The sequence below is a fragment of the Lissotriton vulgaris genome, chromosome 4_2, assembly GCF_964263255.1.
Source record: "Lissotriton vulgaris chromosome 4_2, aLisVul1.2, whole genome shotgun sequence".
Taxonomy (NCBI): domain Eukaryota; kingdom Metazoa; phylum Chordata; class Amphibia; order Caudata; family Salamandridae; genus Lissotriton; species Lissotriton vulgaris.
The window spans coordinates 2,416,995-2,443,623 of NC_141692.1; the positions used below are offsets into that span (position 1 = coordinate 2,416,995).

Genomic DNA, 26,629 nt, shown 5'->3' on the forward strand with positions numbered 1-26,629 from the left:
ATCTTCAACAATGCCAGCGCCACAATCACACCCCATCTACGCAAGACCATCAACATCTCCTTCGAGACCGCGACCTTCCCGAAGAGCTGGAAGCACGCCGAGATCAACGCACTACTAAAGAAACCCAAGGCAGATCCAAAGGACCTCAAGAACTTACGGCCAATCTCATTGCTCCCATTCCTGGCAAAGGTTATCGAGAAGACCGTCAACAGACAGCTAACCCGCTACCTCGAAGAACATCCTGGACCCGTCCCAGTCCGGGTTCTGCAGCAACAACAGTACCGAAACTGCCCATATCGCCACCACCGATGACATCAAGGCCCTGCTGGACAACGGCGAAACCGCGGCCCTCTTCCTCCTCCCTCGACACTGTCTGCCAGCGCACCCTACGCACACGCCTCCACAATGCAGGGATCCGAGAGCTCCTCCTGGACCTATCAGACGCCTTCGACACTGTCTGCCACCGCACCCAACGCACAAGCCTCCACAATGCAGGGATCCGAGACAAGGCTCTGGAATGGACCACCTCCTTCCTCTCCAGCAGAACCCAGAGCGTCCACCTCCCCCCTTTCCAATCCGAAGCCTCCAAGATCACCTGCGGCGTACCTCAAGGATCATCCTTCCGCCCGACATTGTTTAACGTCTACATGGCAAACTCACCCACGTCGCCTGACTGCACGACCTCAACATCATCTCCTATGCCAACGACACCCAGCTGATCCTCTCCCTCCTGAAGGACCCCCTAACTGCCAAAAACAACCTCCACAAAGGAATGAAAGTCGTTGCCGAGTGGATGAAGAACAGCCGTCGGAAAATTAACTTGGACAAGACAGAGATCCTCATCTTTGGCTCCACACCCTCAGCCTGGGATGACCCCTGGTGGCCGACCGCACTGGTAGCAGCACCGACTCCCACCGACCATGCATACAGCTTGGGGTTCATCTTCGACTCTACTCTCTCCATGACGAAGAATGTCAACGCCGTCTCATCCTCCTGCTTCAGCAACCCTGCAAGATCTAGAGGTGGATCCCCACCAAAACAAAAAGAACAGTCACCCAGGCAATCGCCAGCAGCAGACTGGACTACGGCAACACCCTCTATACAGAAACGACAGCCAAACTTCAGAAAAGACTCCAACGCAGATAGAACGCCTCCGCACGCCTCGTCCTCGACATCCCCCGCCACAGCCACATCACCGCCCACCTGAGGCACCTGCACTGGCTACCCATCAACAAGAGGATCACCTTCAAGCTCCTCACCCATGCACACAAGGCGCGCCACATCGTACCAACATACCTCAACAGACGACTCACCTTCTACACCCCGACCCGACTGCTCCGCTCCGCCGCCCTCGCCACCGTCCCCTTCATCCAAAGAGCAACCACCGGTAACAGATCATTCTCCCACCTCGCCGCCAAGACCTGGAACACCCTCCCCATCCTCCTATGGCAGACCCAGGAACTACTAACCTTCAGGAGACTTCTTAAAACCTGGCTATTCGAGCAGTAGCCGCACCCTTTTGTGCCTTGAGACCCTCCCGGGTGAGTAGTGTGGTCTAAAAATGTTATGATTGATTGATTGATTTACATCAGCCCAGTCAACGCGTTTCATCCCTTAGGACTTCATCAGGGCTTTGAGGTTAAAAACATACATAAAAAATATGTCACATATCAAACACATTATTTACAATTATTTAAATGCACAATGTTTTGACATTTTATATCAATCTTAAAATGCTAGACCACCAACTACACAAGAATCCCGACCTATATAAATTTTTTTATTTAGAAACTATTTTCACTATATTTACGAATTTTACAAGGAATTTATAAAACAGACACTCACTTAGATGAATCAAAAATCCCTATCTCTCGTAGTGTACAAGGTTGTCAAAAAAACAGCATCGAGAAAAGTTCAAACATGGGGGTTGGGTAGTAAAGCACCCCTTATTTAAACTACAATTATATAAAGAGTATCATTGAATCATGTGCACTCCATGTATCCAATATTAACCAAATTATTTTCACAAAAAAGCTTAGAATCCACCAGATTTCCCTACCAATGACATTGCCTAGTCTCATGTGAAATACCTGTGTGCAAGCAGGACTCTAGCAAAACTTATGATCAACTGCAATTCAATAACATGCGCCTTTTGAAGCTCCAATCCAATCTCTGTTGAATCCAAGTTATTTTTTAGGTGCAAACAACTCCTTTGGTCATATCAAATCTCGTATAAAAATATTTAATAAGTGCATAATACTACTCTTTAGCCATCTTTGGATCATTCTACAATAATCCTCTTATACTCAGAATCACATGGTCAAAAATGATTTCTACTAACGTCCCCATGTTAGTTCTATTGCAATCCTATTATTTCGTAAAGCAAGGGTAAGCAAAGTCTTCTACATACTAAACTCCTTCTTCTGTGTCAGGGTCCCAAATTACAAGCAATCGACCTGTATGTACCTAGTCCCCTGTCTGGCTAGTGGGTTTTACGCAAAAAATGGGCCAATTAAAGTAGATGTTAGAGAATGACCACTCCAAAAGACCTTTCCCGCTACCAAATTACCAATGTGTTTCCTCGTTACAAACACGCTGATCGTAGGCCACTAAAGGAAGAACAATAGTCCTCCCCAGGCCAACCATCCGTAGCTCATCAATAGTGAGGCTCATGCTGCGTGTAAACTGTCAGTAGACGTCCAATGCAGGTGCCTAGTATTCCACAATATCTCCTTTGCACATAGCTGTTTCTAAACCACATAATCCGTATAGCTCACTGAGATATTATATACGGGGTAAACAAGATCATAATGGATTCTACCTCTTCAGCCCACGTCCAGAATTAGCAAATTGGAAGGCCATAAGGTCCATCATCAAAAGCCAGACTCCTTCTTCCTACCTACATTGCCCAGGAGTTCACGAATGTCTGCCCAAGACATGATGTCTTAACTACGTACAGTGCGACCCCGATCTTATTGTTGTAGAGTCTATGCTGAAAAACCGACACCGGGATTGATTATCATTGGTAAGCTAACCCCATCTAATGTAACATATCATGAAGTAATCTCAAAGTAATTTTTATTTCCGGTTCCTCCGTGACAAGCCAATCAGCACCGCACAAGTTACAATATGCCGGATGGTATACAATCCATGTACGGCCCCGAAAACTTGAAACTATGCCACAAGGAGTCAAGCTAATGATAACGCACGTACCCTCTATGGAATTGTTTTAACTTGACTATGTTGATAGCACCCCAAATAAGTGCAAACTTGCTATCGTACACATCCCTGGAGACATGAACCAGGTTCTTTTTCCACTGAGGAGCACTTGCAAACCTCATACTTTGAATAAAAACACATGTTTTTCAGAATTTCTGTGAGGGTAAGTTCTGAAATTATGAACCACCAAATATTACCAAATGTCTCCTGATTAAAATGTTACCCCACTTTTGTGTGTGAGCCTAGCATCTGCAACACAAAAGTCTCAAAAACCCAATGTGAGTGACGGATCTGGGTTGAACCCATCATCATTCTTAAGCTCCCTTCGCCACCTCAGTTAAGACCCAGCTATACGCAAATCAGCCTTGACCCTGTGCCTCCTGGGAGCAGTCCAACCCGAACTGCCAAGCCATGTCTTCCCTGAACTGGAAGCAAGCATCCTGGGACCAATTTCCCGGGTAACACCCTTCATCAGCCAGGCTAGCTTGAATCCAGCGGCAAAGTGAGCAAGGGACCCACGTCTGGGCATACCCTGATAACTTAAGGCGAACAAAGCAAACACAAGTAGATGATGGACAGAACGCTGAAACATTTTCAGACACTCACCCCTGTCACACTTGCCCCTTTTGCCCTAATTCTCTCTAGTGGGCATTATGCCCCTCCTGGGGGGGTGGACTGGGGAAAGCACCTCCAGTCTGCCTCTCAGGGGGAAGAATGACTGAACCCTTTTTGGGGTGGGAGCATTGACCTGTGCATGATGGGCCCCCACCAACATACCTTTTTTTGTGTGGGTATTTTCCCTGCTATCAATTGGTCTTTTTGTCCCCCACTCCCAGGGGGGTGGATTGGAGGCTCACCTCTATATCTTTCCCCCTGGGGACAAAAAGATTGTGTGCCCTTTTTGGGTGGTGGCATGGTCCTGTACATTATGGGATGCCCCAACCCCCTTTTTTTAACTCAGCCCTGGTGTCTGGTGACATTCTGTTCCCCTACTAGAGGAGCAGATTGGAGGTAATCACCTCACGCTGCACCCCGAGAGGCAGAAGAACTCTGGGGCAGATTTACAAGCCCCTTGCGACACCTTTACAACACTTTGGCATCACTCATGTGACGCAACGGCATTGTAAACAATGTGCCGCTATGCAACATATTAATATTGTGACACATCTAGTGTGATGCGTCACGTTGTGAAGCACTACGCGACATTATACCTGCATCTGGTATAATGTATGCAAGGCGGGCGTTCCGTCACAAGGAAGCCTCGTAAAAGTGACTCCGTGAAATCTACAAGATTTCACGGAGTCACTTTTACGACCCTGTTGCGTCAAAACCTTACGCCCGCTTGTAGCAGGCGTAAGGAGTGACGCAGCACAGCAAGTATAGGCAGCCCCTGAGCAGTGCTGGAGTTGGGTTGCGCTTGCGACACAACTCCAGCACTGCGTCTCCTTTACACTGACAGATGTGTCACATATCTGGCCATCCTTTGCAAATGTGGCGCATCCATCGTGGTGCAAGGGTTTTTTTACATCATGCAAAACAACTGGTCCATCCCTGTTAATATGCAGGGATGCACCAGTTATTGTAAATCTGCCCTTGATAGTGTTAGGGTTGGTGGGAGGAGTACAGGCCCTTGCCTAAGGGGCAGGACCCCCTTCAAAGCATTTCAGATGACTATTGGATATGAAAGTTGATCACATCCTGCTGAAAAAGCCTGGAGCTCAACATTTAAAGGGAGCTATCACTAAAAATCTGAGTTTTATCTCCCTTTTTGACACAATTCTCTGGGGGCATGGAGGACAAGGCTGTTTTCAGCCCACTCTGCACTTCCAGGAAAAATGTACTGAAATCCTGGGTTCCAGCCTGCCAATGACATGCCTCCCTCTTTGGCAGGAGAGTCATGCCCTGCTGGACGTGAGAGGAAAGTCTCCTGTTCTGACCAAGGGGTGTGGAACGTTGTATAGCGGAGTAAAAAAATTAAGCTGCTGTTTCAGGAGGTAACGCACATTGTCAGCGTAGTGACCTCCCACCCTCTTTCTTAACAACACCCGCCCGGGGGCTTATTAAATAATTTTTATTCACCCCACGAGCCAGGTTCTTTTTAACTATCACTATTTCCCAAACCCCACAATACACTCACATTTATTTAAAAAAAAACCCTCACCAACACCACACATAGTCTAACAAGTGCTCCCACGTCTCCGTAGGTCGCAGCACGCCGTACCCCCTAGAGGGGTACGATGACCCCGATGATGAAGCAAGACACCAAGGGGCCTGTTGGTGTGTGAGGGGACCTAAAAACATAAAGGTGTTCCCCACTGTGGAGGAGACACCCTTATTCTCAAGGAGTGGATTCTAACTGTTTATTTAAATACACAGCACCCCACAAGCATCAAGAGAATTCCCCTCAACACATCTACTGAAATGGGCATGCTCAATGAATCCACTGAAGAAAGAACCCATGAAGAACCCACTGATGAAAGGGCAGGAGAGGAGTCAACTGGTGATGGAGAGCTTGTATTTGGAGAACAAATTGACTACTGTAGTCCACAAAAGGTTTTTTTCAAAGAGGATGATATACAGAGTATCTTAAAAATAGTTTTTTGAATGAAGCTCTCATGTACTTCCCCCTTTGAATGAATGAAACGAGATTTATATCGCGCAACTTAGCCCCAAAGGGCGACAAGGCGCCTAACCAAATGAAATGATACAGTCAGAGAGCATGATTAATGGTAGGCCTTGATGAAACACCACGTCTTTAAAGCCTTCTTAAAAAGAACCATGGTTGGTTGGGATTTGATCGCAGAGGGGAGGGCATTCCATAAATTAGGGGCCACAGATGAAAAAGCTCTTCCGCCCCATCTGACCTTGTTGGTCCGAGGGACGGTGAGAAGGTTCTTGTTGGCAGAGCGAAGATTTCTGCTAGGGGTGTAGGGACTCTAAAGGGAGCTTATGGCCTCAGAGCTGCTGCGGATAGGGCACTGAAAACTAGGCATAGGATTTTAAAAGAGACTCTAGACTGGATCGTGAGCCAGTGAAGACTCTTTCTTGCAAGAGAGACAGAAACGGTGTTAGGGACGCCCAGAACAACTCTGGCAGCCGCGTTCTGGATGGTCTGGAGGCGTTGGATGAGGCCTTTATTGATGCCTGCATAAAGGGCGTTACAAAAGTCCAGCCGTGATGTAACTAAGGCCACCACGGTCTGTTTGCGAGCTTGAGGAGAAAGATAGTGGGCGATTTTTCTAAGTACTTTGATTACTCCCCAACAGGTAGAAACAGTTCTATTGACCTGTAGTGACATGTCTAGAGAGGTGTCAAAAATCACGCCAAGATTCCGGGCAGAATTTGACGGTACGGGACAGGCTCCGAGAGAAGGATGCCACCATTCATTGGACCAGCTATTTTGATCTGAAGATCAAGACCTCTGTTTTCTCTCCGTTCAGCTTCAGGGCATTTAGAATCATCCAGTCGGAGACAGCTTGCATGCAATTCCTGAAGCTGAGCGCGGAGGTACTCACCGAGTGGGAGAGGGACACCATGATCTGGGATTCATCGGCGTATGACACCACCTCCATCCCCTGAGCTCTTACTAGTCTAGCAAGTGGGATACAATCTACTTGCTATCACTGTATATACTTAATAACCAACCATTACAAAGAGCAGGGTAGAAAAAAAATACAGCTCTGGTACTGTTGCCATGGGTATCAAAGGTTTGGTTAAAACTCCACAGGAGTGGAAGTATTCCCAAATACATCTTGGAACTTGAGCCTGACCTTAGGTGATATGACAGGAATACAAGAGGAGCAACCATTCCCAACCGTACCAGCAACACAATTATAATCATAATAATTATTTAGCTTACCAATGGTATATCTCTACTGGTCCTTGGTATGCCTGGAGATATGCAATTTTAAACGTTTCAGTAAAAAATATCTCCAAAAATACAAATGTAATAAGGTAGCTCCAATGTTATTCTACGGCAGAAAACGGTCATATGGTATTAAAAAGCTTTTTTCACTAATGGGACATGCAAAACTTAAAACTACTTAAAACTACATGCCCTACTTTTTAAACACACTACACCCAGCACTCTGGTATGTCCAGGGCCTACCTTTGGGGTGAGTTATATGCATTAAAAAGGAAGGATTGGTGGAAGGTTCATTTTGCAAGGCTGAAATGGCTGTTTAAAACTGCGCACACGAGCAAATGATAACAAAGGAACACAGAATCTCCATAAAGGGTTGGGGAGGAGAAGTAGTATGAACAATAAAGTTTTAGTTTCTGCTCTGGCTGCTTATATCTACTCCTAGATATGACCCAAAAGGTTGTGCTTGGTTTCTCCTTTTGTCTTCTCTGTCTGCCTTTGCATCAAACTCCCACTGCCCCACATGCCATTGTTTCCATCCAATTTTCTGTTCAAGCCACCATAATATGGAATTCCATTCTCCTTCAAGATTCCGGAAATTAATGGGGGCTTCTTTACAAGACCATTACGACGCAGCTGTGTCACTTTTAACATGGGATACAGTGACGTACTAGTGGCGCAAGGGGCTTGTGAATAGACCCTTAGGGCCTCATTTATGAGGTTTTGACGTAGGGCAGCGCAGCAGGCTTTCCTGCTTGGGCAGTGTCAAAAGGCCATGGATGTTCCTGGGAACGCCCCCAGTAACACCCATTGCACGCCCCTTTAACGCAGAACACTGCTGTGAGAGGTTGGCCTGGTATATAATGCTCACTAATTCTAGTGATCACTTTGTACCATGCCAAGCAACCCTTATGATGATGGTTGTAATTCAACCTTGTAGACCAGTTATCCTAGTGGTAACGTGGACAAAGCAGTCTTAGGCTAAACTCTGAAAGGCATGTGAAGCCAGCTGTTATACCATACACAACCCCCTTGAATACCAAATGAAAGGGACACCACACAGATATATATTGAAAATATATATTGATTTATTAACTATTAAAATCCCCTGGACTCTTTATGAGCACAGAAGCACAAGCGTAAAATCACAAGACAGTTTAAAATACACAAAAGTTGCACAATATGGATGAGCCCTAGGGGCCACCTAAACCATATACTAAATAAGTGGTATAAGAGATACCTAAAGGAAAGTGAAGAGGCCTAGGGCCTTGGGAATCGCTGGAGCTATTCGAGACTGGAGTTAACTAAGTCGGGAAAGGCCCACGGGACTCGGGTGCAGTGTTCAAAGTGCACGCACTTCTCAATACAAAGTCTATGGTGCGTAAAAAGCACAAAGTTAGAAAGTTAGGAACCTTCCGAGTGACCTACGGAGCTGAAACTTAAAACACAGGCCCTTGGGATGTGTACCAGTGCAGGAGCACTGGCGGAGCTGAGTTACCTCACCCACAGGAAGCGGGTGCACAGGGTCGAAGATGTGTCGGGTTTCGTCACGCTGGTCGATGGTGCTTGGAGCTGAAGATGCTGCAGGCGGCTCGATGAGAAGAGTTCCGGTGGATCCAAGGGTGGATCGGAAGAGTTGAAGACCTGAAAGCAGAGGGGACAGTGTTCAAAGTCACTAGCCAGTGACTGCCCTGGAACCAGAGTGGAACCAGGCGATGTCGGGTGCAAACAGGCGTTGTCGGGTAGCTTCTTTCTGCAGCCACGTGGATACCCGGGGTCGAGGACGTCCAGGAGTCGGTCACGAGCTGTCCCACGTAGGCTTCTCGCTGTTGGCGGTGTCGGCGACCTGATCGGGGCAAACAGGCCTTGGCAAATGCAAGCCACGCAGAAGTCGAAAGATGCTGTTCACTCGGACCAGCAAGGTCAGAGCGGGTGCTCCTTTTCACAGGAGCTTGGGTAGGTCTGGAGCAACCAGACCCGCTGTTTAAATCTTCGGGTTCGTCGCCAAGATGGCCGCTGGCCGCGTGGCTAGTGGCCGGGATGGCGCGTCGAGTGGCACAGTGCAAAAGGGCCCCACGCAGATCGTGGAGATGCTGGGGGGCTGATCTTCGGTGCAAGGGCTGCTCGGTGGTGGGGGTTCTCAATCCCCAAAGCACAACGTCGAGGATGCCTCAGAAGCTGCGCAGTCAGCTTTTCGAGTGTCTTTCAAGAGGTCCGGTCCCACGTCACTCGGTGCCTCCACGGGTCCCTTCTTCGCAGGGACTGTGGATCGGGCTCTGAGAGGTCTGGGAGTCTGGTTCTTGTCGGGCTCTGGGCTCGGTCTCCGGCGGGAGGCGGCGGCAAAGCAGACGTCGAGTTGCTGGTTGGTACCTGTGTTCACAGGGTGGTCACTCCTTGGCCACAAGGGAGATTCTTCTTCAGTCTTCTGTGCAGCAGAATGTCGAAGTCCAGTCTTCTTCTTAGTTTTAAGTTGATTTCGGGATGATCTGCTGTGCAATGGCACTGCTCCCCCTCTTATTCCAATCTAGGGGGTGGATCACCTACTAGGTCCCTCCTCTGGGAGGAACCAGGAAGGGGGGCGGTTACACCCCCTTTCCTTTGTCCAGCTCCGCGCCAGGACTGGGGCTGGAAGGCCCCAGAACCGGTTTGGGCTGGCCTATGCACGGGGACACCTTGTGTGCCCCGGGCATGTCTGATACTATTCAGCCCTGTCCTACCCAATACACAAAATCCTGTCTGGGGTGGTGCTCGCACCTCCCAAGGCAGGAAACCCTTTGTCCAGGCCACCATCTGCCGAGTTTCGGTCAGCAGCAGGAGGCCAGACTTGTGTCTGTGGTGGCAGCGTCCATTTTGTGAAGCTGAGGCTCTGTTTAACTTTAACCGGGGTTAAGGCTACATACATGTCGTGTCCCTCTAGAAGGGTGGAATGCTATCCCCGTCGCCAGAATTGGCGAGGGGATAGTATTCCAATTCGTATGACACCTTACTCGACATGTTTTGATAAAGCCAAACCAAAGATAGCATTTAACCGCGAGGATTATAATGCACTTAAGAGTATATGGTATGGCAATATCCCGGAACAGCTTAGGGAGTTGTTCCCGACCGCTGCAGATAGGCTCAGCTCATGCTAGAGCACCATCTCACATATTTCCAAGCACTCTGCCTCCAGGATTGATGAGGCCTTCCATAGGAGTGGCTGATAGGAACGTATGTGTCCAGTTTAGGGTTAGGCACAGGCATACTGTACCTAAGTAAGAGGTGGTTACACCGACTTACCCCAGCTGAGTGATCAGCCAGTTGTGTCAAATATGGAGGCCAGGCCAGGGGTGGCATAATACATGCTGCAGCCCCTGGTAGGCCTTGGATACACCTATGCCCTGGGCACCTAGGGTGCACTTACAGGGGCCTATAAGGTGAACCAATTCCAATTGTGTTATGCACCTAAGGTACATGGAGTCCATTTTAAGGAGAGAGCAATCAGCCTGGGGCCCTGAATAGCAGGATCCCAGGCCAACTAAGTCAAAAACCAGCTAAACACCAGGCAAAAAGTTTGGGGGTAACCATAGTCAGATATCCACCTTCCTACATAACCCCCCCCCAAACGAAAGGAGATAAGGCTATCCTTGACCAGGTAAGCCTATATTGCCTAAGTGGCCATATAAGGAAGTACCAGCTCTGGCTTGGTAACCCCCTGTCTCATGGTCCACTAAGCAATCCCTCACCCTAAGGGTATCGGAGGGTCTCCACCATAGGGAATCTCTACCTGTGGTGTGTCTTTGCAAAGTCAAAGGCTGGTGTTGAGATGGAGTACTGAAGTGAGTTTCCTCTGTAGGGCTCAGCTTCCTCCAATCACTCTCCACCATGTGTGCCTTTCTTTCTCTGACTGAGTTGCACTGTGCTCTCAGGGTCAACCTCTGGCTACCTAACGCTGGAGGCTGGGTCCCTCTGTTTGGCTTACTGGAGGGACAGGTCAGGTTTGGGGCCTTTTGGTCCCAGGTTTGGCTGTGCCCAACAATATCCATCTGGGGGAGGTCCCTAACTACTTTTAAGGGGGATCCCTCAGGAGTTTTTAAAGTTTTCACCTCACTAGGGCTACTAGTTTCGGTGCCCCTAATCTGTTGATGGGGGTGCTTTATTTGACAGGGGGCCCTTTGGGTCTCACTGTCCTTCTTGTCCTCTGCAGCCCTGGGCTGAGTAAGGCAAGGTAGAGAGGGGCAGGTTACCTGCTCCAGACTGGGTCCCTCCTGAGAAGGGTCCACTGCCATCAGAGGCTCTGTCAGGCCAGGCCTAACAACCTCTGGGACAGTTCCTTCATCAGGGGTAAGATCAGTTCCCTGAGGAGGCTGATCCTTTCCTAAAGTCTGGTGGGAGGGAGATTTCTCTTCCTCCTCAATGCTCTCTGTTTGGGTGGAGTGATCCATCATTGCAGGCTTCACTACCCATGTATCAGTTTGAGTTTGGGCTGTGGCCATCACAGCCCCACCAACCTTTTCAGGAGGAGACTCAGTTTGGGTATGGGCTGTTACCAGTACAGCCCTGCTACTCTTTGCAGGAGGGAGGTTATCTAAAGATGGGGCTGAGGTTTGCTCAGCCCTCCCAACCTTTTCAGGAAGGACATCTTGGATTGGGGCTGTAGCCATCACAGCCCCACTAACCTTTCCATGGAGATTTACCATTCTAGAATGGGTTTGCTGTTCAACCTCAGCCCAGGCTGAGATTTCCAAATCATTACCCAGTAGGCAATCTACAGGCAAGTTTGCTGACACTGCCACTCTCTTTGGGCCAGTGACACCTCCCCAGCTAAGATTGACTACTGCCATGGGATGATTGGTTTCTATGCCATCAATGTTTGTCACCTGATATCTGGCATCAGGTAAAAGTTGCCTTGAGGGGACTAGACATTCAGCCACCATGGTGATGCTAGCCCCTGTGTCTCTGAAGGCCTCAACTTTCAAGCCATTGATGAGGGGTTCCTGTCTATACTTGCTCAAAGTGTTTGGGCAAGCAGTGAAATTGGCAAACCCCATGCCAGTCTCATAGACAAGAGTATCTGAGTTAGGGGACCTGGATAGGCCAGAGTCCACCTGTCCTCCAAAAGTAAACCCACCCAAATTCTTGGGGGTGCTCCCACCACCTGGGGGACCACTGCTAACAGTGACAGGAGGTGTTGGAGCCTTACCTGGAGGTATATTCTCCTTATTGCCATTCTTGGGACAACAGCTATCTGTTTTGTAATGCCCCACCTGTTTACAGGTATGACAATAAGGCTTTTTCTGGGATGTAGAAGTGTCTTGGGACCCACCCCCATTCTTGGAGTTTTGGGGCCCTGGGGAAGTCTTTTCCTTACTTTTATCCCCACCCTTCTCTTGAGGCTTGGTAGTCTCTTTCTTTTGGTCACCACCCTGGTTCTTAGGCCTGATCCTGGTTCTGACCCATTTGTCTGCCCTCCTACCCAATTCTTGTGGGGAGGTCAGATCAGAGTCAACCAGGTGCTGATGTAGAAGCTGATTTTGACAATTACTTAAGATTTGCTCTCTCATAATTAAATTATACAATCCTGTATAGTCAGTAACCTTACTTCCCAGCAACCAGCCCTCCAGAGCCTTAGTGGCACATTCAACAAATTCAGACCAGTCCTGAGTCTGTGTCTTCTGGGTATCTCTGAACATTAACCTGTACTGTTCAGTGGTTAAGCCTAACCCATCAATCAGAGCACTCTTCAGGACCAGGTAGTTTCTAGAATCCCCATCACTAACTGTGAGGAGTCTGTCTCGGCCTCTACCTTCAAAGGAGAGCCACAAGATTGCTGCCCACTGCTCCTGAGGGATCTGCTGTACTCTGCAGGCTCTCTCCATTGCAGTAATCCATTTATGGATGTCATCCCCAGCTTTGTAGGGGGGCACAATCTTACTCAGGTTTCTATTATCAAAAGACCTGTCTTTATCCTTGTGGATATTGCTGCCACCAGTGGGTTCTATTACCCCACTCTCTCTAGGCTGTCTTGCTCTAGCAAGTTTCTCCTTAGCCAGGGCAACCTCTAACTCTTGCCTCTGGATCCTAAGCTCAGCCTCTCTCATCTTGGCCTCATGTTCCCTTCTCTGAGGGCTAGTCATCTCCTTTCTGGAGTGACCATGAGAGCCTCTAGAGACATGGGAGGTATTGGATTCACCTGAGTGATGCCTTCTCCTCCTATGGCCCTGGTTAAGTCCACCTGGGGGTCTGAATGGGTTGTTACCTGATTCATTCCCAAGTTGACTTAAGTTAGCCTGGTTCAGTCTACTGACCAGCACCTGACTATCTCTGTCATCATCTGACTCACTGCTTTCCACCTCCTCCTCCTCTTCTTCTTCCTCTTCCTCTACATCTACTTGAGGAGCTCCAGTGGTGGAGGCTTCCTCATCTACTAGGATGATAGGGGTAGGGGTGTCTACAGTGTCATCCTCTGAAGGATGGCCTCCTTCAGCATCCCCTGTGGGGTTTGCCTTGGAGGGCTTTAGAGTCTCAGACTGGTCTAAGAGCTCTCTTAGGTGGTCTGTAGTAGGGGAAGGCCCTGTCTTCAGACCCCTTAAGACACAAAGCTGTCTTAATTCCTTAAAGGAAAAAATAGCAAATTTGGATGGTGCCCTTGGAGGGTCACTCTCAACAGGAGTAAGTCCACTGGACCCCTCTGCTCCAGACATTGCTCTAGTGTGGGTGGATGTGTTGCAATCTACCTACACTGGTGTTTACCTACTAAACCTATCTAGTAGTTGTAGCTAGGGTGTGCTACTCCCTTTGCTCTACAACAACTAAGTTCAGTAGAACTTAAGTATACTAGTCTTGTTTTATATGTACCTAGCAGGTACCTGTGTGATCTTTCAGATGATAATCTCAAAGATTGTAATGGTAAAACAACAGCAAGCTCAGATCCCAATCCGCTGCTCACCAATGTGAGAGGTTGGCCTGGTATATAATGCTCACTAATTCTAGTGATCACTTTGTACCATGCCAAGCAACCCTTATGATGATGGTTGTAATTCAACCTTGTAGACCAGTTATCCTAGTGGTAACGTGGACAAAGCAGTCTTAGGCTAAACTCTGAAAGGCATGTGAAGCCAGCTGTTATACCATACACAACCCCCTTGAATACCAAATGAAAGGGACACCACACAGATATATATTGAAAATATATATTGATTTATTAACTATTAAAATCCCCTGGACTCTTTATGAGCACAGAAGCACAAGCGTAAAATCACAAGACAGTTTAAAATACACAAAAGTTGCACAATATGGATGAGCCCTAGGGGCCACCTAAACCATATACTAAATAAGTGGTATAAGAGATACCTAAAGGAAAGTGAAGAGGCCTAGGGCCTTGGGAATCGCTGGAGCTATTCGAGACTGGAGTTAACTAAGTCGGGAAAGGCCCACGGGACTCGGGTGCAGTGTTCAAAGTGCACGCACTTCTCAATACAAAGTCTATGGTGCGTAAAAAGCACAAAGTTAGAAAGTTAGGAACCTTCCGAGTGACCTACGGAGCTGAAACTTAAAACACAGGCCCTTGGGATGTGTACCAGTGCAGGAGCACTGGCGGAGCTGAGTTACCTCACCCACAGGAAGCGGGTGCACAGGGTCGAAGATGTGTCGGGTTTCGTCACGCTGGTCGATGGTGCTTGGAGCTGAAGATGCTGCAGGCGGCTCGATGAGAAGAGTTCCGGTGGATCCAAGGGTGGATCGGAAGAGTTGAAGACCTGAAAGCAGAGGGGACAGTGTTCAAAGTCACTAGCCAGTGACTGCCCTGGAACCAGAGTGGAACCAGGCGATGTCGGGTGCAAACAGGCGTTGTCGGGCAGCTTCTTTCTGCAGCCACGTGGATACCCGGGGTCGAGGACGTCCAGGAGTCGGTCACGAGCTGTCCCACGTAGGCTTCTCGCTGTTGGCGGTGTCGGCGACCTGATCGGGGCAAACAGGCCTTGGCAAATGCAAGCCACGCAGAAGTCGAAAGATGCTGTTCACTCGGACCAGCAAGGTCAGAGCGGGTGCTCCTTTTCACAGGAGCTTGGGTAGGTCTGGAGCAACCAGACCCGCTGTTTAAATCTTCGGGTTCGTCGCCAAGATGGCCGCTGGCCGCGTGGCTAGTGGCCGGGATGGCGCGTCGAGTGGCACAGTGCAAAAGGGCCCCACGCAGATCGTGGAGATGCTGGGGGGCTGATCTTCGGTGCAAGGGCTGCTCGGTGGTGGGGGTTCTCAATCCCCAAAGCACAACGTCGAGGATGCCTCAGAAGCTGCGCAGTCAGCTTTTCGAGTGTCTTTCAAGAGGTCCGGTCCCACGTCACTCGGTGCCTCCACGGGTCCCTTCTTCGCAGGGACTGTGGATCGGGCTCTGAGAGGTCTGGGAGTCTGGTTCTTGTCGGGCTCTGGGCTCGGTCTCCGGCGGGAGGCGGCGGCAAAGCAGACGTCGAGTTGCTGGTTGGTACCTGTGTTCACAGGGTGGTCACTCCTTGGCCACAAGGGAGATTCTTCTTCAGTCTTCTGTGCAGCAGAATGTCGAAGTCCAGTCTTCTTCTTAGTTTTAAGTTGATTTCGGGATGATCTGCTGTGCAATGGCACTGCTCCCCCTCTTATTCCAATCTAGGGGGTGGATCACCTACTAGGTCCCTCCTCTGGGAGGAACCAGGAAGGGGGGCGGTTACACCCCCTTTCCTTTGTCCAGCTCCGCGCCAGGACTGGGGCTGGAAGGCCCCAGAACCGGTTTGGGCTGGCCTATGCACGGGGACACCTTGTGTGCCCCGGGCATGTCTGATACTATTCAGCCCTGTCCTACCCAATACACAAAATCCTGTCTGGGGTGGTGCTCGCACCTCCCAAGGCAGGAAACCCTTTGTCCAGGCCACCATCTGCCGAGTTTCGGTCAGCAGCAGGAGGCCAGACTTGTGTCTGTGGTGGCAGCGTCCATTTTGTGAAGCTGAGGCTCTGTTTAACTTTAACCGGGGTTAAGGCTACATACATGTCGTGTCCCTCTAGAAGGGTGGAATGCTATCCCCGTCGCCAGAATTGGCGAGGGGATAGTATTCCAATTCGTATGACACCTTACTCGACATGTTTTGATAAAGCCAAACCAAAGATAGCATTTAACCGCGAGGATTATAATGCACTTAAGAGTATATGGTATGGCAATATCCCGGAACAGCTTAGGGAGTTGTTCCCGACCGCTGCAGATAGGCTCAGCTCATGCTAGAGCACCATCTCACATATTTCCAAGCACTCTGCCTCCAGGATTGATGAGGCCTTCCATAGGAGTGGCTGATAGGAACGTATGTGTCCAGTTTAGGGTTAGGCACAGGCATACTGTACCTAAGTAAGAGGTGGTTACACCGACTTACCCCAGCTGAGTGATCAGCCAGTTGTGTCAAATATGGAGGCCAGGCCAGGGGTGGCATAATACATGCTGCAGCCCCTGGTAGGCCTTGGATACACCTATGCCCTGGGCACCTAGGGTGCACTTACAGGGGCCTATAAGGTGAACCAATTCCAATTGTGTTATGCACCTAAGGTACATGGAGTCCATTTTAAGGAGAGAGCAATCAGCCTGGGGCCCTGAATAGCAGGATCCCAGGCCAACTAAGTCAAAAACCAGCTAAACACCAGGCAAAAAGTTTGGGGGTAACCATAGTCAGATATCCACCTTCCTACAACTGCGTTAAAGGGACTGATATTTATTAGGCAGCATTAAGACCAAAAAAGTGGCATAGTGCTGCCTGATAAATATCACACAGGCTTCTGCGCCACGGAACGTCACAAAAAGTCACGTACCGGTGGCGCAAGGGGCTTGTGAATAAGCCCCCATGTTTTCTCTCAATATCCATAAAAGTTCATCAATTCACTTTAGTTTATGATCAGCACAAGGCGCTTCAAAAAGCTAATCAGAAAGTGCAAATTGAAATAATACATGTCACAGGCTGCTTCATTATTATTGTCTCTCAGATGGATCCAAAAGCTGCTCAACTTCAATGTAATGCAACACCCTCCCAGTGCGTTGAAAAAAAGCAGCCTGTGAGTGACAAGTATGTTGTATTCTGCTGTTGTTGTCTTGTCTCCCAGAAACCACCTACACATACAGGTATGTTTGAACACTTAGCACCAAGACAACCGTAGACGTCCATGCCTGGGAATCCAGCTCAACCTGTTTATGAACAACAGCATTAATTGTTCTTTGCTGGGCTGTTGTCTTTTGAACAGAGAACAGAGGCCCCCAGCAGAGAACTATGAACCTGTAGCAAAAGAAGAGATCCCGGGATCATCGTGACCGATCCCTGCTGCAGTCCCCGATCCATCACTGTGTTTATTGCTAAGAATGCTCAAAGCCTCGAATCTCCTGGGAGATGATGATGGAACTCACTCTCGCCCGCCATTAGAAGAATTCCATCTTTGTCACGCTTTAGAAAGGATGCCACAACCTTCCTAATGGGCACATTTCTCTCCTAAATGTTGCCTTGAAATCACATAGGCGACCTTGTCCTGCTTCCGTTCACTGCTTCTCATTGGTCTAACCAGATGCTATCCACCGGGCACCTCTGGGCATCCCACCCTGGGATCAGGGACTTCCTGTTTCTCGTAAATGGTTTTACTTGTGTTATCCCAAATGTAGCCACCTCCCCCTCTAAGTCTCTTGTACACAACTTGTGAATCCTGTAAAGTGCTCAGATACCCTAACGGGTCAGGTTCGAGCTCTATAAAACACAAATAAATAAAATGATGATGACAATAAAAATAATACTACTACCACTACTACTACTACTACTACTACTACGCTACTACGACTAATAATAATAATAATAATAATAATAACAATAATAATAAAAACATAATAATAATAATTTCCAGTGTGTAATGTTGGATGCTTGACAGCCAATCAGAGCACATTGTTTGCAGGATATAAGGACTTATATAAGACAGCTCTTATAGCATTCTGAGATTGCTATATCCCTGCCCCTCCAATTTGCTGGTGGGCATTATCATCCTAGTTTTAGACTCACCATTGTATCGTTTTTGTTCTCCTATCAATCTACTTGAGTCAGTTACTAAAGAGGGAGTAATTCTACCACACCGCGAGTGGAAGCACAGAGGACCTCCATGTACAGCCCCACATCTCTGCACAGGCCACAGAAAAGCGGTATGCAACCTTTACAACACAACTTTTACCACGCAGTGCTGTTACAACGCATGTATTACAACAAAAACCATTACAACGCATTACACTGGGGGGCGCTCTAGGATAAGGAATAGTTTTAATTTACTATCCCACACCTTCCCTAGTGTCCACGGAGACTGGAGTTGGAATAGTAAATTAAACTATTCACTATCCAGCACCCCCAAGTGTAATGCGTTGTAAAGGTTTTCGTTGTAATACTTGCGTTGTAACAGCATGCGTGGTAAAAGCACGCATTGTAACGTCATACATCCCAGAAAAGCCACTCTCCCTATACATATGGAAGTTTGAGTGATACTGTTAAGGGTCCTCACCACTGTATGTGTACAGGATGTGTATTGTTCTTCTATTTTAAGTCGAGAGGTCAAATACTGTACTCTATCATATATATATATATATATGTTTGCCTTAGGATGTAACGTTCATAAATGAACCCTGAGAGCACAAGCTTGTCTCATGACCAACTTTATTCCAGGATTGTTCAAAATTGGTCCATCTGACTTACTAAACCTAGGCTTTAAGGAGAATGATTGAGCGTGAAAAAAATATGCCCTTATAGATTCATTAAAGATAAATATTTTCTGTGTATTTACTTTGAAAAAAAACAGCTTGAATATTGTGACCCTGTGTGTCCAAACAGCAATTGCCAGCTCATCACTCCTTGGCAACTCGTCATTTACATGCAGATCAGAAATACCTCAAAGGGGAGAACTATCTATGGAACCAGAACAGGTCCCGGTCACACACAAGGGAAACAACTTTCAAGCAACCGCTTGTGAGGAAACCTCAGCTGTAATGGAAATTACTGAAACTCACTGAAACTTGCCAATGTGAGGGAACACTAATGTATCAAATGTTGTCAGCTTCCACTACTGGGAGAGTGGTGGTAAACACCTCACCAGGTCCTAAAGACTTCACTTACCATAAAGCTCAAGAGGTACGGGCAGCAGAAGGGGTGGAGTCAGTCTCCAGGGGAGCTACTATAGAACCAATCACTGGCAGAAGAAGGGGCAGAGGCAGTTTCCTGGGGAGGTGCTGTGGAACCAATCACAAGTGGAGACTATAAGAAATCAAGGTGTATTCTTCTCATTAAACCAGTGCTTTAAATGGGCGGGTACTATTAGGTACTCAGTGCCTGCACTATAATTTGGAAGGGATAGTACTAACACTTTTCAACAATGTTTTAATGATTTTAATGGAACAGTAGTTCTCAGCACCAGACAGGTACTCTGGCACAAGGAGTACTTGCACTTTCATCTTTTCATTCTAAGCACTGCCTAAGACAAATAGCAAGAAAGGGCAGTGATTGAAGGAAGGACATTTTGAGAGTTGTTCCTTAGAACTAGCATATCATGGTCAGTCCAAGAAGAGAAGCTACACACACCAGAGAAGAGATGAGCAAGCCACATATTTCCTTTCATGCAAATGAGGTTCTGGGAGAAGGATATGATTACACTGGGTTATAAGGAAGGAACTGAGGCTGGTGAAGCAGAAGAGAGCTGAACAATGTTTCTTATATCCAGGATCCCGACAACTCTGGCCATGACTCCTCTGACCCTGACGGTAACTCTAAAGAGTAATAAATTATCCTTTAAAGAGAAAGCACACTCATATGGTAATGTGGAATAAACTCCTAGGTGGAGATTTAAATCTCTTGGAAACTGTCCATGCTTGCATATCAAAGAACTAAGAAACGAGCCTTTACTTTATCTCATTTAAAGGTGTTGTGCTGAATTATTCCATGTGTAAGGTATTTGAAGCTCAAGATGTTTTGCAATATTTGGGCTCATAAACTAATGATAAACACTAATCATGTATTCCTATATTATGTGTGACCTCATGCCAGCACTTCTGAACTGTGTATTGGAAACTGATCTCTTTCCCGTTTTCTCTCTCTTGCAGGATGTCAGAAGCACCCTGAGCAGGTAGGTCCGAACTGTTATGCTGATACCTCAGCACGTGATACCTGATGACATATATTTTGTTTATCCTGTTTTAGGTTTAATCCTATATTAACTGAAACCCCACCAAAATGGAAATAGCCCTCACCAGTGCAAACACCTGCACAACCACAAACTAAATGCCATTCAAAGAAAGGAAAAGCAGATTGAAAGAGTCATTTTTATTTCTTCCTGAAGTGGCCAATACAATGTACTTTGTTACACAAGGTAGCAGCAAGAAAGACTGGGCTAACATTATTCTGCCTGAGTCTTGTTGTTTAGGGATATCACAAAATAATTGTTTCTTCTTCTATTAGCTTTTTTCAGTTTTGTAGACTAGGGTCTAAAGATGCAGGGTTTAGAAGCATGTTTTAGGTCTTATTTCATTATTTTATGAACCGGAGAAAATCAGGAAATATCAAAATCATATTTGATATTTTGGCTACTTTTGATCCTTTCACTGACAGGTAAAATGACTGATTTCATAAGAATCTTTCCCAATATGTACCATCACATTTACCTACAGACAGAATTTGTGAAACCCTTTGAAACATCGGCGCCCTTTTCTAGTGAGTCAGTATTGCTAGTATGTGATTTGCCAAACACCTCAGGCTTTAAAAATCCAATGCATGGTGCATTGACAGGTATAACTCTGAAAAGAGTGTTGTCACCAAGCATCTGGGATAGGGGCGAAACAATTACACCAGCCTTTTGGAAAACATGGAACGCTGCTGCAAAGAATTCTTACCAAGTTCAACACAGATTGGAGTGATATTGTTTGTATTAACAGTAATTCACCTAAGTATATGAATAAATTGTGTGTTGACCTGTAAAAATTGACACCTGAGCTGAAGTGCTTTCCTGTAAGAGATCCTGCCACTTGTTAGATAGTATGCTGAAAGCATCTTTGCAATCTTCAGAGTTAATGAAGAATGCTATTGACTTTGTAGTACATTCTGATCATCCCAACTGTGTCATCAAGCTGAGTCTGAAAACATCCTCGTCTACCAAGTGTTCAGAGTAATTGGTACAGATGTGAAACATCTCCTCGATAGTAAGCTGGGCAACACTTTTAGTAAGTCTGGCACTGCAACATGTTCATGGTGTAATGCTTGCCACTTGGTAAGCAGAGAAATGCTGAGAATCAATTCAGAAAATCTGATATTAAAATGCATGAGAAATGGCTTGCATAGATGCATAGAAATGTGCCTTCCCCAACCACGGCATTTGAAGTCAATGAAGCCTCACTGTGGTACTCTGCACAAGTTCTAGATCCCTTCCATAAAGGGGAATTTTTCCAGATATTCAAAAGTGCTGCTTCATTTTTGACCACTTCAATAACTCTTCAATAACCAGTTCAACGCATATGTTGTAGAACCTGTCGCAGAAAATCACTATCTTCAGGTGCACTAGTATCAGCATGGAAAGCTGTGTCAGTGGCATGTGTTAGCAAATTCTGTACAGGCTGTGTTGGCGTTGCCCATCTCAAGTGCCAATGTTGAGAGGGATTTTTCACAGATAATCGTTCAAATGGAATGGAAAGACCAAGCTTTAATGACCAAAGACTCACTGAATAAGTATTGTATGTTGTACAACAATACGTTTGATTTGTAAAAATGTATTTGAACATTGTACACTGTTTTTATACCGAGGACTATCAATGCAAAAAGCAAGCAATGATAAAAGCGAAACATTTCGAAAACAGTACATTCCTCAGCATTTTTTTTACACCATAGCAGCAGGAGATATTGATGGCAACCCCAGGAAGGTCGGGGTCACATTCATTCTCTCAATTAATTCTGATGTATGAGGTCAGAAGGGATATTACATTTGCAGTTGCACTCTCACAGTAGAGAGAGCCAACACTACAGCTTCTGCAATGAGAGCCAGACCATTATCTGAGTGACAAACATGGGATCAGCTCCCTTATGTACCAGAGTCAGCAAATATTTGTTCAATTAATAATAATGAAATCAGTTTAAGGGAATCAAAGTGCCAATATGATCCAAATAACCATCCCGAAAGCAATGTGAATCCTTTGTGAAAAAGGATGCTTTTGTTCTCACTATTTAAAAGATTTGGATTGGCTGACTCCCCAATGTCAGCTTTGTACATGCAGAGGCCAGTCCTAAGGCACTGTTTTACTAAGATCTTCCCTCTCAGTTTCATTCATTTAGAATGTATTTGTCTTTCATTCCAGGAATCAAACTATTATGTCTCTGGATACATGTTTTTTTTTCACTGGGAACATTTTGCCTGGCCCAACAGAGGTGGTGTTTTACAATTGTTTCACAACCAGGGAGTTCTTCTTCAAATGTATATTAGCAGTCTGATTTACCATCGTGTAATGATTCAGACTTAGCCTGCTAGCTGTCATGGCAGCATATAGATTAAATATTGGTGATATAATAATATTGTGTTCCCCTCAGCTGTGGGTCTCTTTATATGAATGATAGCTGTTTGTATTACTGTATTTAATCTACAGGTGCAAACATTGTTGCTACAACTGAGTATAATAAGATTCATGGACTATGGGCACTGTCTCCTTGGCATGGTAAAATAGGGTATGGGTAACCTGGCATACATGAACTACTAAATATAATTAATGGCTTCTATTGTGCAAAGCAAGTATGCCAATCTTTTAATGGTGTGGCATGTTCAGTCTATTGCTGAAAAGATGGGTAGGGCTAATTGATGCATGGATTTATCTCATCTCCTCAACCTGGAACTCCACCTTCCCATGCTTAGAGCTTTTCCCTTCATAGCAGACGGCTTTACTGAGATTTCATCCAGCAGCTCTCCAGAGTCAATGACTCGATGCCCTTCAGAACTTTTTGGCAAAAATCTTTTTCTAAGTCCAAATGGAAGCTGAAAGCAGATTCAATGCACCTGGTGTATTCAACCTGCGGTCAGTCTTACCTTTTGAGTTTGCACCGGGAATGCGTGAAGACACCTGCATGTGGTACCTTGATCTTTTAGATGCTAGACTTCACTTAAAACATTAAGAATTCAAGACTCAACTGCTATTGATTGGATTTAATTTGTTTTGGTGTCATTTCATTTGTAGGTCTCGCCTTCGCAGCACGCATGTGCTGAAAGGCAAAAAGACATTTTCCCGTCGCTTTAGCTTTTCAGCCAAGCACGTGCATGCGTTCCATTGCCTTCAATGGCAACGCGTGCACGTCAGAAGATTTACTCGCGGGAGCGTGCGCCACCATCTGGCACAATTATCGCTCCTGTGAGTAAATCACGCTGCCCTCCTCCTCTACCCCCATCGCGCGAGGCGCTCATGTTTGGGCTTGTCTTCCTGGATGTTTGTTTTGACAGATCCAGGCAGACGCTGCACAGTCAGGTGCCGGATCGCTGTGCCCGCCCCCGCCTGCTCGGGCCAAGGTGTAGCCCATGGTGCCGGCAGAAATGGACAAAGTGATTCTAGTGTGTACCCGGAGAGGTATGTCACATGCGGCACACCGTGTGTTCTCGTATGTCACGGCGGCGGGTCCAGTCACCTGGTCAAATATACAATAGGTTGTTTTCTGATAGATCATGTGACACTGATGTCAGAAGAAAGCATAGTCATCCAATCCCAGCTGTGGCTGCACATCACAGGCTTTTGGGCACGATGTTTCCTTGTCCTGATTTTGTTCACCTGTATATATCACCCAAGCATGCCATTACTACGTATGATATATATAAACATCTCAGAAATCTGAGGACGTCAGTGTCGTGCTTTGGGCAAACGTCTTGCAGAATGGAGCCTTTGATGGCGGGTTTGGTGCGGGAACTTGAGTGGATAAGTTGATAATGATATTTATGGCGCTATACTCATTTAACACTTGGTAACATTATACGCGGAGTTGATTTGTTTGGTTAAAGGATGAATCTCTAAGGCTTATGCATGTGCTTTTTGCATGAAATGGTGATGTTTTAACGAGTACCGATTTGGCGACTTAAGTAATTTAGGGAGAGTTTCTAGTGTTTCTGAGGGGCATGGGAGATTATTGTTTTGGGTACTTTAGGACAGACATCCTGTGTTGATCGGAGAAGAGTCTGTTGTGTTACAAGTAGTCATGCTTGTGTGTGAGGCAGCTGGTGAAGAATAACTTTTCGCCTACGTTTTCTTTTATTGTTGCTTTACTTGTGTGAAGAATGTTAAGTTTCAAGTTACCTTTAGAATGTTAGGCCGGCAGTTACCGTTGGTTTTATCGCCTTATGACTGCCTGACTTCCATTGATGTTGTAGCAATCAAATGTATCCTGTTTAACGAATCTACTTTAGAACTTTATGGTTTGACTTTGGCAATAATACATTTTTGACAGGCTTGGCGCGCACAGGCTGCTCTGGGGCAGTAGACCAATTTATCCCTAATCTGAAGGAGGCCAGAATTGTGATTGGGATGTCTATTTGACAGTTGCTGCGCCAGAGGTTTGAGAAAAACGTAAACACTTTCTCTAAAGAAAGTGCCAGATTGAAATTAGCCGGTTGTAGGCGCAAGAGCGAATGCCTCCGCCCAGATGTTGGTGAGGAGCTTGCTTTGCGACTTGTGAAAGCCCAGAAGCGTTTCTGGATTACAGACAAAATAGTAACTGTATGGATGCAGTGCTGGGACTCAAGCTATCGTTTGTGTCTAGAAGGCGAGACGGGACGCCAACCATCAAAGTGTTGGGAGTGCACCCGAGCATCGTGGGAGGGAAAAAGCTGTGCACGAGAAAGTTTTGTGTAATGGATGAGATGTGAAGTAAAGTTGAGCATTGAAGACCATGTGTGAATAAAAGCTAGGTACTTGAGAGGTACTTGAGAGTGTCGTGTGTTGAGGCTGTTGGCAAGGTCTCATTGTTCAGATAAGGAATGCTGGACAGTTCATGCCAAAAAGTCTATATATCCTGAGTGTGGGAGCAAAGGGCACTATGCCAGTGTGTGAAGAAGCCGTGGTACCAATGGTGCAATATTGTGTGGAAGACACATAAGAGGAAATCTATCTAACATATCAGAGGATAACGTGGAGGTAGCGTTGCCTAGACTGGTGATTTTGGCTAATTTAAGATTGCAGTACATAGGTGCAAAAATAATTGACTATTTTTTGGAGTGATGGCTTATGATTAAAGCGCCAATAGTAGTACAAGAGTAAATGGTAGGGGAATAATCAAATGGCGTGGTGTGGTCAGGAGGTGGATTGGCTTTACAGATAACAGCACAGTCAGAGGGCAATGTGTTCATGGTTAATAAAACTGTTGTTTCGGTGGGATGAGGACACCAGAAAGAATTAGAATTAGAAATCCCAATTGAGCCCCAGTTCTAATGAGTCAGGTCGTCATAATTTTTCGGTCTCAATTAGATAACACGCATGCATTCTCAGCAAGACTTAAATATGGGGCATTCAAAAATTCTCCCAAGCAGGGGGATTGCCTACAGTGCATGTGTGCAGGCGTGTGCACATCAAACACCATTTGGCAACCTGTGAGCCTCTCTCGGCACTCACACTTCAAAAAAATCCGCTCCCCTGCGACACAATGCCGAGAGCTTTCTTTTTACACACAACACCCCAGCTGCTTTTGACCCACCACGTCCATCTCCCTGCTCTGTTGTTTCACCTAGCCCTCTGCCTCAGCCATGTCCTGTGCTGTCCTGTCCTCCATTTTAAACCTAATTAGTTGGCTATGTTTTAGGAAGCATTCTTAAATTTATCGAGAACTTTACCTCATCACTGGCTATAAAACAGTCAAACTATTCTGAAACTCAACTGGTCCTTATGGTGCCCTCCATTGTTCCAACATGTCCGAGTTTGAACTCAGCATCTGGTAAATTCTTTTGAACGTGCGTTCAGCACAATACGGGGGACCTACTGTGCATCAAGCTGGTTTTCCCGGGCCACACTTTCACTTAATGACCAGACCGAGGTTTTAGGAGCACTGTTTGCAGAGTTTGTTTCCCGTTTAACACACAGTGTTAAGTAGTAAATGCAGCCTTTAAATAGTGCACACATACAACAAAAGTATCTCTCCGCATTACCATTACAACACAGGCGGTCACATACCATGAAGGCAGTGAGGAATGTTTGCCATGCTCAAAACATTATCTCGGAGGAATAGCAAACTCTCCCAAAAAGGAACTGAAAAATATAGTCTTGTTATTTATACTTAAGCTTTCTACAGCATTCGCAAAGAAGTTTGTCCTTTTTAACTAGCAACCTTTCACAACTGGGAGCAAATAAAACAATTCTGAGGTTAACTTACACATAATTAGTTACAGATGAGATAACTACATCTGAAGTGTGTTCCAAAGTCACCACAGCTTTTGACTACCTTCTATGTTGTAATGACATTTTAGTAATTGTCCTCGATCCAGTGAAGCATAAAAGTTATCACTATACCGTCCTAAATCGATACAGACATACTTTATACTATTTCTCTCAGATTT

The 26,629-nt window shown here is 46.3% G+C and overlaps 1 protein-coding gene across 1 annotated transcript in view; it reads left to right on the forward strand.

Moving 5' to 3' along the window:
* The window catches only part of LOC147718090 (E3 ubiquitin-protein ligase TRIM39-like), a 148,900-nt gene that overhangs the window by 22,199 nt on the left and 100,072 nt on the right, over window positions 1-26,629 (forward strand). Inside the window, exon 4 of the mRNA XM_086919241.1 lies at window positions 20,175-20,197. Coding sequence (XP_086775367.1) covers window positions 20,175-20,197 — 23 coding nt within the window. The remainder of the gene's footprint in view (window positions 1-20,174; window positions 20,198-26,629) is intronic.